The sequence below is a fragment of the Etheostoma spectabile genome, unplaced genomic scaffold (genome assembly GCF_008692095.1).
Source record: "Etheostoma spectabile isolate EspeVRDwgs_2016 unplaced genomic scaffold, UIUC_Espe_1.0 scaffold00005339, whole genome shotgun sequence".
NCBI lineage: Eukaryota > Metazoa > Chordata > Actinopteri > Perciformes > Percidae > Etheostoma > Etheostoma spectabile.
The window spans coordinates 66,781-79,236 of record NW_022603251.1 but is presented as its reverse complement, the minus strand read 5'-3'; the positions used below and the strand labels follow the sequence as shown (position 1 = coordinate 79,236).

The 12,456-nt window shown below is 41.6% G+C and overlaps 1 protein-coding gene and 1 non-coding gene across 2 annotated transcripts; both read left to right on the top strand.

Moving 5' to 3' along the window:
- Positions 1-4,462: 4,462 nt before the first annotated feature.
- trnan-guu (transfer RNA asparagine (anticodon GUU)) lies at positions 4,463-4,536 on the top strand. The gene has a single exon. It is a non-coding gene; the product is annotated as a tRNA-Asn (tRNA).
- Positions 4,537-7,786: 3,250 nt separating this feature from the next.
- On the top strand, positions 7,787-10,509 carry LOC116677582 (ribosome biogenesis protein BOP1 homolog). The gene is made up of 2 exons (XM_032507973.1): positions 7,787-8,072; positions 9,869-10,509. The coding sequence occupies exons 1-2, from the start codon at positions 7,862-7,864 to the stop codon at positions 10,507-10,509; spliced, it is 852 nt and encodes a 283-aa protein (XP_032363864.1). The 5' UTR covers positions 7,787-7,861.
- Positions 10,510-12,456: the final 1,947 nt, after the last annotated feature.

Here is a 12,456-nt window from a genome sequence, read left to right as displayed (position 1 = left end):
CTCGGATCTGTCCCCGTCTCCCCACAGATCTGTCCCCGTCTTCTCCCTCTGATTTTCCTTCTTAAATCTTTGTGGGTTTTTCCCAACATTTTTAAAGCCTTTTTTTTACATCACTTTTCATATTTACACAAGGAAACTCACATCTAAAAAGATGAATTTGGTAGCTGTGACTCCCTGATGGTCTAGTGGCTAGGATTCGGCGCTCTCACCGCCGCGGCCCAGGTTCAATTCCCGGTCAGGGAATGGTCAGGACTTGACAGATGCAAGTGTAACATTTGAAAGAGTAAGTTCCTGGACTTTTAATTTCATTTAAATCAGACTCTGCTGAAACTGGTCCCGATTGATTGGAAACCGGGCAGAAAACCTGTTGTTTTTTATTTTAATTTGAACACTGAGTGATACAATTAAATGGTTCAGTCGAGTACCAGTGAGCCAGACAACATTTGGCACTATGTCAGCAAGATGAAACAGCATAGATAGAGAAAGAGTACAGGTTTCATTGTCTTCACTCATGCACATACATGTTTTAATTCCAATGTTTACATAACTCTTTAGCCTCATTTGTTGTTTTGTGGATTCCTGGATCCTGAGGTAGGTGATCCTACGTCACCGGTAAAGCTCTCTTTGACAGCAGAACATGCTCAATGCTTATGTAAAGGTTTTGTCTTTCTTGGACTTTATATCATTTAATACCGTTTTCCTATAACAACGCTAGGTGTTGTTTTATTTAGGCCACGTATCCACACTACTCCAGCATTTCGGCAACAACTACACAAAGACATCTGGAAACGTTACTCACCCAGCTTAGGTTTGAAAAAGGGTTGAGTTGTAGTCTGTACAGACAGACGGGTAGTTTTGCTGACCTCCCTATAGAAATGTTAAAAAGAATATTCTCCCTTGTTACTGTGGTTGAACAATGGTGAAATGTTTTCTAAGTCATTCCTATTACCTAACTTTACCATTGACTTGACTGTTGAATTCAGTAAGTGCTACTTGTTGGGGCAGTTGAACATGACAATGCTACAGACTAACTGAAGATGGATGTCATTGTAATCACATTCAGATCATCTCAAATGGAGACACTGATGATTATTGGGTTCATAAGTGCTTCTCTTTGGGGTTGTCCCGGTAGTGAGTTCATCATCAGACATATCTCTGAACAAATACAGAAACAAGAAGGAAGTAACCAGAAAGGTTATTTGCCCATACGGATTGGATAAACCATTAGATCTCTGTTACAAAATAGCTCTTGTACAAATAAGGGAGCATATCAATCAATCAAACTTCATCCACAACTATCCACAGACTATGATTTGCACTTTGTCCATGTCTGGTATTACTAACCAATTGAAATGTTTATGAACATTCATGCAAACAGGTATAGGACTGTGTTTCAGGTTGTCGTGGCCGAGTGGTTAAGGCGATGGACTAGAAATCTATTGGGGTCTCCCCGTGCAGGTTCGAATCCTGCTGACAACGAGAGGCTTTATTTAAGAGCGGTAGAAAACCAACAATGTATGACATTATACCAAATTGCAGATGTACCTTCATGAATAATATTGTGTTATCTCATAACTACTGGAAGCCACCAGCCTCCAGCAATGTATCTCTTAGCATTTATTTTCAGTCTGTGTTACAACATTTGCAATAAACGTTGTATTTGTCCAGCAGAAAGGCACAGATGTGTACTTTTTGACTATGAATTATATCATGGCAGTGCAAGCATTTTGCCCAGGTTGATTTCCAGCCACCGCAGTTGCATTTACAGGTTTTGAAGCCATATACAACATTAACATTACATGTTTTACCCAGGTTTCTTCTTTTATTCAGTGATATTTCAATTTCCTTGTGGGAGTCATCCAAAAGGATTAATAAAGATAAGTCTAAGTTTATCTAAAAAAAAAGTAAAAAAACTGAAAATCTTCAGGGATGTAGCTCAGTGGTAGAACTCATGCTTTACATGTATGAGGACCTGGCATCTCCAGCAGGTATTATGGTAGAGTCTTTAAAAGAGCTGCAAAAGATATTACCTCCTGTAGTAATCTGACTTGTAGACAGCACAACAAGCACTTTAAACCTACATGTTTCTATTTACAGTATTTATTAACTGTAGTGTAATGTATTTATTGTTTTATGCTCCAGTTTTAATGGGTGTTACAGCAGGTATGAGCACTGTAGTTTCTATTTTTATGGATGAAATGAACTTGACAAACTATTAAGTTAACTCTTCAGCCGGCGGAGACATTTCACTTCAGACACTTGCAGCAACAGACGCTATGCTATGTTAAACATCAGACTGTAAATATACTTACTGCTGGTACAAAGTATAGGAATTAGCAGAGGATGGTTTCGATCCATCGACCTCTGGGTTATGGGCCCAGCACGCTTCCGCTGCAGCACTCTGCTCTGCATGCTCAGGGTCTGGAAAAACAAGCCGAAATATGTCGGTCAAAGGCAGAAAGGAACTGTTCACTTGTGGCCATTAACGACAAAAAGACAAACTTGAAGAATATGTATTGAGTATCATTGTCAAACATAACACCATACCATTTGACAGCGATAAGTACCCCACTAACACAGAACGTTTAGAGAATGTTAGGGAACGTTAGTTTTTGGTTCTCTAAAGGTTAGTTTGAACCAAACCAAAAACTAACGTTTAGGGAACGTTCCCTCCTGGTTATAACGTTCCCTAAACGTTAAGAGAACCAACCAACTGTAACGTTCCCCTGCGGTTGCGCCGTATCTTCACACAACGCAAAAAACACATAATTTAATGGTGGTCACACATCCCTTTATAACAAATGGCAGATGTGCCGTCATGGACGATATTGTAATATCTCATAGGTACTGGAAGCCACCGATGCATCTCTGAGCATTTAGGTTTGAGTCTCAATAACCAGATGTGTTGCAAGATTTGCCGTGACCATTGTATTGTCCAGCGATGGTGGTATAGTGGTGAGCATAGCTTCCTTCCAAGCAGTTGATATGGCTTTGATTCCCAGCCAGTAACATTCTTTGAGTGACGTAACCTGCTTTGTTTGTCAAAAAGTAACCAGAAAGGTTACTCTCCCAACCCGGTTTGATAAAAATTAGATCTTGGTTATATCGCACAAATAAGGGAGCATAACAATCCATCAAGCTGCCTCCAAGAGGATCCACAGACATAGACATGTTCCACCACCTGCTATTAAGCCTGTCTCCTCAGCTTCTAGGCGCCGCTGCATCTCCTCCTCTTCAGCTGGAGAGTTTGCATCTGCGTTTGTGAGCTCACAGTTTTATGCCAAGAATGGTCTGGTCTCTCCCTCTTCCCCAGATAACATTCTCTCTGAGTTCCATTCCACATGCACTGAAATCCTAGACTCTATTGCCCCTTATTGGATTAAAGCTGTTAAACCTAAGGCGGACCCCTGGCTAAATGACACCACAAGGGCCCTTAGGCAACACTGCAGACGAGCTGAACAAAGATGGAAAGACAATCTACACGTGACACTGGGTGTATTAAGGGACAGTCTATCACATACCAGAATGCTGTGAAGGTGGCGATGATGCAGCATCTCTCTTCTGTCATAGCTACCAATTGCCACAAACCTAGATTGTTATTTAATACTTTTAACTCTGTCATAAATCCATGCACCTCTGCTCCAACAGATGTGTCAATTAGTACATGTGAGAATTGTCTCGCTTATTTTATTGACAAAGTAGCATCTATCATGAAAATAACTTAGTGCTGGTTTTAAGGTATTTTATCCGCTTCTCCTACACACTCAGCTGTGTTTGAGGAATTTAAGCCAGTTTCTCTGATGTTACTTAGTGAGGTTGTACAACACATGAAACCTACCAACTGTCCCTTAGACATTGTCCCCGCCAGAATGGTAAAGGAGGTTTTTTAATAGCACCATTGGGGCAAGTCTTCTTACTCTATTTAAGTAAATTGCTAAGCCTGTACTTTGTTACTTTTACTTGAAAGAAGTAAAGAAGTTAACCCAGTACTTCTACTTTTACCAGAGTATTTGTTAACACAATTATCTGTACTTCTACTTGAGTGTTGGCAGTGAGTACTTTTACCATCTCTGACAGTCATTGGTATGCAGGTCACTTGATGTAATACAAGCAAATACATAAGGCCCCACCCAACAGTTTTGGGATAAGTGGCGTGCAACTGTATGTCAATGATCAAGCTTGTTGCTGTGACCAAGAAACCACCAGCAAAATGACTGATCTGTTCTGGAAGTTTCTTGGATGCCAAATATTTGAATTCAAAGTCAGAATCCAATTGACATGTAAGAAAAATACCATGCACGTCCAGCTTCTACATTTCTGCATGAGTCAGCTTCCCCAATTTCTAAGTAACAGGAAAATAGCCTGATAAGCATACATGTGCAGCTCAACTTCAAAAAGTCATAGAGCAAATGCTTGTGGCTTAAAGATCGAGCTCCCGCTCATAAAACCTCAGACAGGCGCAGTCTCTGTGGCGCAATAGGTCAGCGCAGTCGGCTGTTAACCGAAAGGATGGTGGTTCAAGTCCACCCAGGGACGTTTGTTGCTTAAATAACCTGGAGGGAGCCGACTTTGGGGTTCGTCATTCCGAAAAAGACCATAGAGCAGCCCAAAGACAACCCAAGATGTCTTACCTCTATAAGAGGGTACAGTTCTGCAAACCATGTACTGTACATATTAATCGTCATTGGTATGCAGGTCACTTAATGCAAAACATACAGCCCCACCAAACTGTTTTGTGATACTTGGTGGCAACTGCATGTCAATGATCAAGCTTGTTGCTTTGACCAAGAAACCACCAGCAAAATCAGACATTTAAAAGTCACTTGATTGATTTGATAATGCAGCTGTCATAGTAGGTGTGCGTTTTTGCTGTAGTGTAAGTGTATTGTCCAAAGGATGCTCATTGTATATTGTTTACCATGTTCATGTTGCCTTTAGATGAGCAATAAGCCTAAACTTCACAAGTCCATGGGGGAAGGAGAGTGGATGGCAAGGTTGAGGGCGTGTGCCGGCTCAGGGGTTTGGCATTCTGGAGGCAACAGACCAGCCCCTAAGCAGCAGAAGGGGCATGACCTCTATCAGAAGGTCAAATATAGCAATATATAATGATAACTTCAAAAAATATACCATACAATAGTGCAGATACTATGAATAAAACAAAATACTATATACCCCAGGGTTGTGATTGTTTCAGATTGAGAAATGTCCCATGCAGGCCCGTGGACAGACCACTCTGTTTGGAGGGTCAGTGGCTTGTAATTGTGGATTTCATGGCGCTAATGTGATCTGTTTTTAAATGCCCTGAGTGAGGGAAGCCGCTGACGGTCTACGGTGTCCACAAGAGGGCTCAGAAGGTCCTGGACATCGCCAGGTATTACCTGATGGTGACAGAGACACTCAGGTGCACTGTGTGTTCTCTGAACTACTTGTCAACATCTCAGACTGTCCAGAACCAGCTGGACCTGCTGCACCAGAAAACGTTCTGGCTGATCCTGACCCACAAGTGAGTAAATCTGTTTTGAGTGTCATAGCTTTTACATGACTTCTATTAATGTGTAACTAATCAGAGCTACATGTGCATTTCAGGTATGCCTGTGACATCCGTGTCAATCGCATGCTGCGTGACCGGACTCTGGTCTGGGAAAACAGCTCAGGGAAAACCATGGGGAGGAATGGCTGAACAGGTTGGCACACTATCTTGGGGAGTGTGCTGACTTTGTTGATCGGCCAAGCCTCTTCTCAGTGGTGTGCCAGGAGCCCCCAGAGCCCATTGATGTGCCCACCAGTCGCTGGCTGCTGACCGTCTATGGCAGGGACATCCTCTCCCGCCTGGACCATATCAAGGCCAGCATCACCTCCACATTTGGCTCTATCTTAAAGATGGACTCAACCAAACAGGTAATAAATAATCTGTGTAATAGATTTCCACGTTCTTAATATATGCCATTCATGCTATTGTCAATCATAATATAACATTGGTAGATATTTTTCAATGTGTACAGTGTAATTAATCTATATACACTTGGCTGCTGTAGATAGTTCAAATTACAGATTTTGTTTAACATCACTATTGTCAAATTTCAGATCACAAAGAAGCTGGCTGGCCACGGCAGGGGGGCTGGTCTCTGGGTCACCTCTATTGGAAACGAGATTGGCCAGATCATGACCAGTGTGGTTACAGTGCAGGAGGGGCCAGGACTGGACAGGATGGTGGCAGGGGTGATGGAGCGGTACCGCCAGTCAGCTATCGCACCCCCACTGCTGCTGTATGTGGACTGTGGCTGCTGTATCAGTGAGGGGTCCAGCAAGCTGCAGACAAGGTTTGGAGAGTGGCCAGACCTCCACATACGGCTGGACATCTTGCACTTCATGCGAAGGCTGGCGGTCAGGTGTACCACTGACGCTCATTCCCTCTACCCCACCTTCATGAGCGCTCTCTCTGCCTGCAGAACTCTAACATTCTAGAACTGCAGTCGACCATTCTAGAACTACAATGTAACCTTTTAGGACTATGAGCAACCTTTTGGGACTTATAAAAATTCAAAAACTTCAACCTATTGTTCTTGAATTGCAACTCAAATTTCTAGAATGAAAGCTTTACTTTCTAGAACTGCATCTTTACATTCTAGAACTTCAACCTAACATTCTAGAATTTAAAGCTAACATTGTAGAATGGCAGCTTAACATTCTAGAACTTCAACCTAACATTCTAGAACTGCCAAGTAACATTCTAGAACTGATAGCAGTCGGTAATTAGTCAGTCCCAAGGTTTACCAGTTTACCAATAAACGCAACACTTTGTCCCATCTGTTGTTTTTCCGATAACAGCAGTGAGCAGTCCTAGTCGGTGCTAGTTAGCGTTAGCTGTTAGCTCCTCTAAGACGCACCGGTGCTAATGTCATCGCATCCGCAGCAATGTTGTTTATATGCATATGGTTTAATTTTGCGTTACATGACCCATTTCTTCTATAAAGCCGTGACTGTGTTGGGTCTTTGTACGCTCTCTCGTCCTACTCTCTCTCCTCTACTCTCCGCGCCCCACGACACAGCGGCCGCCGGTCCACACTTCTGATATTTGTCCACAGTTTTAATTTTTTTTTAACACAGCTGTATATTGTTAAGTATGAGGGGCAAACCAGTATTTGTACCAGTGTTTCCGCGGGTAACTCTGCTATCGCGGCCGCTACGGCGAAGAACACAGAAGAAGTTATTGAATGCAACTAACTTCAGTTGGTAGAGTAACAGCGTGTGAGACGCAGCTGCTGGACCTGGACCTGGCCAGAGATGTGACCCATGGCCAGAATATCAGAGTTCATAAAAATGCAGCGCAGTGAAGATACAGACGTTTCATACACACGACGTGTGTGTCCGCCGTTCGACCCGTGCTGGACCCGTTCATAATGAGCCGTCTCTCTGTGAGTAGCGTCCATCACACTCCCTCTCGCAGTTATAAATAGCCTATGTGACAATACAATTTGTTTTGGTTAAAATCAACAAATAATCGTGAGAATAATCGCGATCAAAATTTTGATCAAAATAATCGTGATTATCATTTTGGCCATAATCGTGCAGCCCTAATGTGCAGGCTGGGGGAACTCATATTGATGTTAAAAAAACTCATAAAGTGAAATCTTCATGCCATGGGACCTTTAATGAGCTTCAGCGTTGGCTCCACTCCACTGACCCGGATGCTCAGTCCATTCATTTTTACAGTCTATGGTCTCAGGAAAAAGAGAGCAAGTGTTCTGGTCTTTTCTCCAGTAACAGTGGTATCCTATTTCTTTTGTTGTCTGTCCCTCCAGAGCTCCCACAGCAACATGTCTGTAAGGAGGAGGAGGATCTCTCTGACCAGCAGCTCAACATGCCAGTTATAACCTCTGTGGAATCAGAAGCAAACCGTGACCACCAGCTCCTCTCTCACAACTCTCATGGAGCTGAGAGCCAAGATCAGAAAGGAGACCAGCATGGAGACTCAGGATCAACTAGAAATGCAGAGCCAGAACCAAAGAAGAGACGACGCAAGAGCAGAAGTCAAAGTAACAACGTAGACAACACTAACATGTCAGAGACAGGTAAATGTAATAAGTCTTTCATGTGTGACATGTGGATAAGTGTAATTCAGAATTTCGGAGACACATGAAAATCCACATAGGTGAAAAGCCTTGTTATTGCAAAACATATGGAAAAGATTTCAGACCTAAGGATGTTTTTAACATCTACATGAGAATCCACACAAGTGAGAAGCCTTATTCTTGTAAAACATGTAGAAAAGACTTTGGACATAAAGATAACTTGAAAATCCACATGAGAACCGACATTTATACAAAGTAGTGGCTTGTTGGTCCACGTGAGAAGAGCCCAGACAGTTGAGAAGTCGTGCATTTGCAAGACTTTTGGAAAAAGATTCAGACGGTTCAGCATTATTAAAGCATATGAGAATCCACACAGGTGAGAAGTCTTATTCTTGTGCTGCATGTTGAAATGACTTTGGACTTAAAGATAACTTGAAAATCAACATGAGAACCATGATTTATACATAGTAGTGGCTTGTTGGTCCACGTGAGAAGAACCCACACAGGTGAGAAGCTGTATGTTTGCAAGACCTGCAGGAACAGATTCTGTCATGGTTCAGGTTTAATGCAGCATATGAGAAGCCCAGAGGATAGACTCTGAACAGTGGCCGCTGCAGTCTTGTTTTTTTATTTTTATCAGGCTGTTTTAGAGAATGTAATCCGCTTTGGAATGACTGCATGGTTAACGAACCTTTCCTTATCATCGAAATTTAAGTTAGTGGTTATTTGTTAAAGACAGATAATCACTTTTTAGTCTCTTTTTGACCAGTGCGTACTTAAACAGGTGAAGATTATCCTCTGTGATCCGTCCCATGTTCTGGACTGAGTGTGTGAATTGTTACCATATAGGCATTGGTCGTTTACCGGTTTCAAGGTATATTGTGGTTTGAAAAAGTCACGGTTTCAAATCCTCTCAAGTTTTCTATAGTGTTCCTAAGGTATCAGCTTTTTACCCAGACATTTTGAAATAATACATTTGAAAGCTGTGATTGCAAAACCGTGAAACCGTAATATTTTTGCTTAAGGTTATCATACTGTCAGGATCTCATACACATATACACAGCTCAGCAGTTCAGATAGAATATGTTGCCGATGGGGACATGGGTTAATTACAATTATTTTAGAGAATAAAATGAGTATTTTAAGTGTAACAAACGCTACCTCATTTACACTTTCAGAAATCAGCTCTAAAAACTGTATACTTGTATTTGAGTACAGCTGATATACAGAGTCATGCCAGTGGTTCTCTATTTTATTACCTTGAATAACATTTGGGTTTTTCTCCTGAAAAATAAGCAGAACACTTCTTCCACCTCTGCGCTTTTCCTAAAAATCATTGCTTACAAAGTAGCTCATTGTTAACCTTACTACGTTAGGAGAGATGCGTCATTTGTGATTTAACATCATTTCGATATATAGAGTAATTGATCCCAGAAGTTTGAATCTCTGAATATCTTTCCTATTTTGCTCTCGTTTATAAAATCGTGAGCACGGTTTATGAATCCGTGCGCACAGTTTATTATTTATTTATTATTATTTTTTTATTCAGCTGACCCCAGGGGGGCGCCGTATGTTTCTGTGATAAAGAGCCGAACTGCCTCACATTCATTTAAGCATAATGTTGTCAGATTAACAGGTGTGAATATTTGTAAAAACTGCTTGTACTTTACAAAAAATGAAAGCAGAAAGCAACAATTTGGTCGTAGTTTGGAGCCCTGTAAAGAGATCCTGTCAACATGAAATTACAGTTTTCTAACAGTTTTCTACATGTGCTTGTATTTCCTTTATCTCCTCAGACGTCCAGAAGCTGTCGGTGGTTAAAGCAGAGGTTCCCCCTGAGCAGCAGGGGTGGAGCTCCAGTCTGGACCAGGAGGACCCAGACCCCCCACACATTAAAGAGGAACAGCAGCAACTCTGGACCAGTCAGGAGGGAGAGCAGCTTCAAGGGCTGGAGGAGGCTGATATCAAGTTCCCGTTCACTACTGTCCCTGAGAAGAGTGAAGAAGATGATGAAGAGAAAGCTCAGTCCTCACAGCTTCATGAAAGCCAAACTGAGGAGAACAGAGAGGCAGAGAGAACAGGAGCTGATGGAGAAGACTGTGGAGGACAAGAACCAGCCAGGAACTCAGATCCAGATAGTCCTTTACAACCAGCTACTCATGACAAGACTTCAGACTCCCCTGAATCTGAATCTGATGATAGTGCAGACTGGGAGGAGACTAGGGAACCTCAGACAGGTTTAAACCCTCTGCCAAACAATGAAGAACCTGTAAGTGTTGTTGGATGTAACACTGGAACACATCAGTTAGCTCCTCTGAATGTAAAGGAAGCTTTGGCCGCAAAAAACATCTGCAGAAACACTCTGGAGACCAAACAGGAGAGAAACCATTTAGTTGCTCAGTTTGTGGTAAAAAATACCTTTGGAAGAAAACCTTAACGACTCACATGAAACTTCATTCAGAAGAAAAATGTTCCACTGCTCAGTTTGCAAAGCAAGTTATTGTCAGCCTGGCAATTTGGTTGTACACATGAGAATCCACAGAGGTGAAATACCATTTAGTTGTTCAGTTTGTGATCAAAAATTTGCACTGAAGCAAAATCTGAGACGACATTTGACTGTCCACACGGGAGAAAAACCATTTAGTTTCTCAGTTTGTAGTAAAGGTTTTACACAAAAGAAAACTCTGAGACAACATTTGACTGTCAACACATTTTGCTTCACAGAATCAATCCGCTCACTAATTGAACACAACCCTGCTATTATTATGAGCATGCTCCTTTCAGTTACAGATTATACTCTACAGAATGAGAAGCATGCACGTCATGACTATTGGTTTTCTAGGACTCTACAACACTTACTAGTAAATTATTTGCCATGTAGAAATATCACTTTTACCAAAAAATATGATTTATGAGTTTAGTGATGCTATTTTTTAAACATCCATGACCACAACATTTGCGCTTGTGTTTTTCAGAGGCGTCAGTGATGCTCAGCAGTTTTATTCCAGAGCACAGCAGAAAGCTCTGCTGAGCTTCAGAAATGCTTGAGGAAATGCAGCTTGTGTGGACAATACCACATTACACTACCATATTACTTACTTACACAATACTGCTGGTTATACAAGTTTGATTTAGCAAAAACGACAACCTAAAACAAAAGGTCAAAGTTCAACTGGTGCCCCTCATTGTTAATGCCTATCAGGGACAATGGTTCCAATTTACTTTACTGGAGTAGAGCTGTTCCAGCAACATGAAGACAACACGGTAACCCCTACAGATACCAGTGAAAGCTGAAAATCTGTGGGAAAATGTTACAGTTACAGCTTTTCCGGTACTAAAATCCCATATGATCCCCCATTTGTTAGCGGCTGGCAACAAAATGGAGACAACACATAAATTGATCAAAAGTAGTTTATTTATCACAAACTAACCAACACTGAATGTTACATTTCCCATAATGCAACTCCATAATAGTGATGTTGGCAGATAATTAAGAAAGGTAATGCGTAAATCAAACAATGTTCCATAGACGTGCTCTAAATGTTGTTTCTAGTTTAAGATAGAGCTCTACAGCATGGCAACTCACTAACTCACTCTCTTGGTTTTTCTCTGTTGATAGAAACGGAGAGGAAGAGGAGTCCAACGTCACCGTTGTCAGCAGTGTGACAAATCCTTCACATCAGGATATTTAAAGATTCATCAGAGAGTTCACACTGGAGAGAAACCTTACAGCTGTGATCAATGTGGGGCAGCTTTCACACTACAGAGTGCCCTTAAAACTCACCAGCACATTCACACTGGAGAGAAGCCGTACGGCTGTGAACAATGTGGGAAAACATTTTCTCAGAGTGGTAGCCTTAAAAGACATCAGCACATTCACACTGGAGAGAAGCCATACTGGTGTGAACAATGTGGGGAAACCTTTTCTCGTAGTGGTAACCTTAAAACTCACCAGCGCATTCACACTGGAGAGAAGCCGTACAGCTGTGAACAATGTGGAAAAACCTTTACTCATAGTAGTAACCTTAACCTCTTAAAATACACTGGAAAATATATGATTTTCTCGCCTAAATTTTTACCCCCTAAAAAGTGCTGCAGTTTCCACCTGCTTTGGCCCTCTGGGATGACCCTGAGTTCATTGTGAAGCTAACTCTCTCAGTTTGTTGTTTCTAGTGGCATTGTGACACTAGGACTTACTGACACAGAGCTACAGAGGTTAGAACACAGAATTTCTATTTCCGTCCAAGTAAATCATCTGAAAAATTAATAAAAAGCACTACTGTAAGCATATTACATGGGCTATATACTAAAATAGTACCCTAGCGACATGTCTCAACTTAGAACAGAAAAAATCCAGAAGAAAATTGCTTATAAAATGGATTTT

Coding starts and splice junctions, on each gene's coding strand:
- LOC116677582 (XM_032507973.1), top strand. CDS start 7,862: ATGCCAGTTATAACCTCTGTGGAATCAGAAGCAAACCGTGACCACCAG. Junction 8,073..9,868: donor CACTAACATGTCAGAGACAG/GTAAATGTAATA, acceptor TTATCTCCTCAG/ACGTCCAGAAGCTGTCGGTG.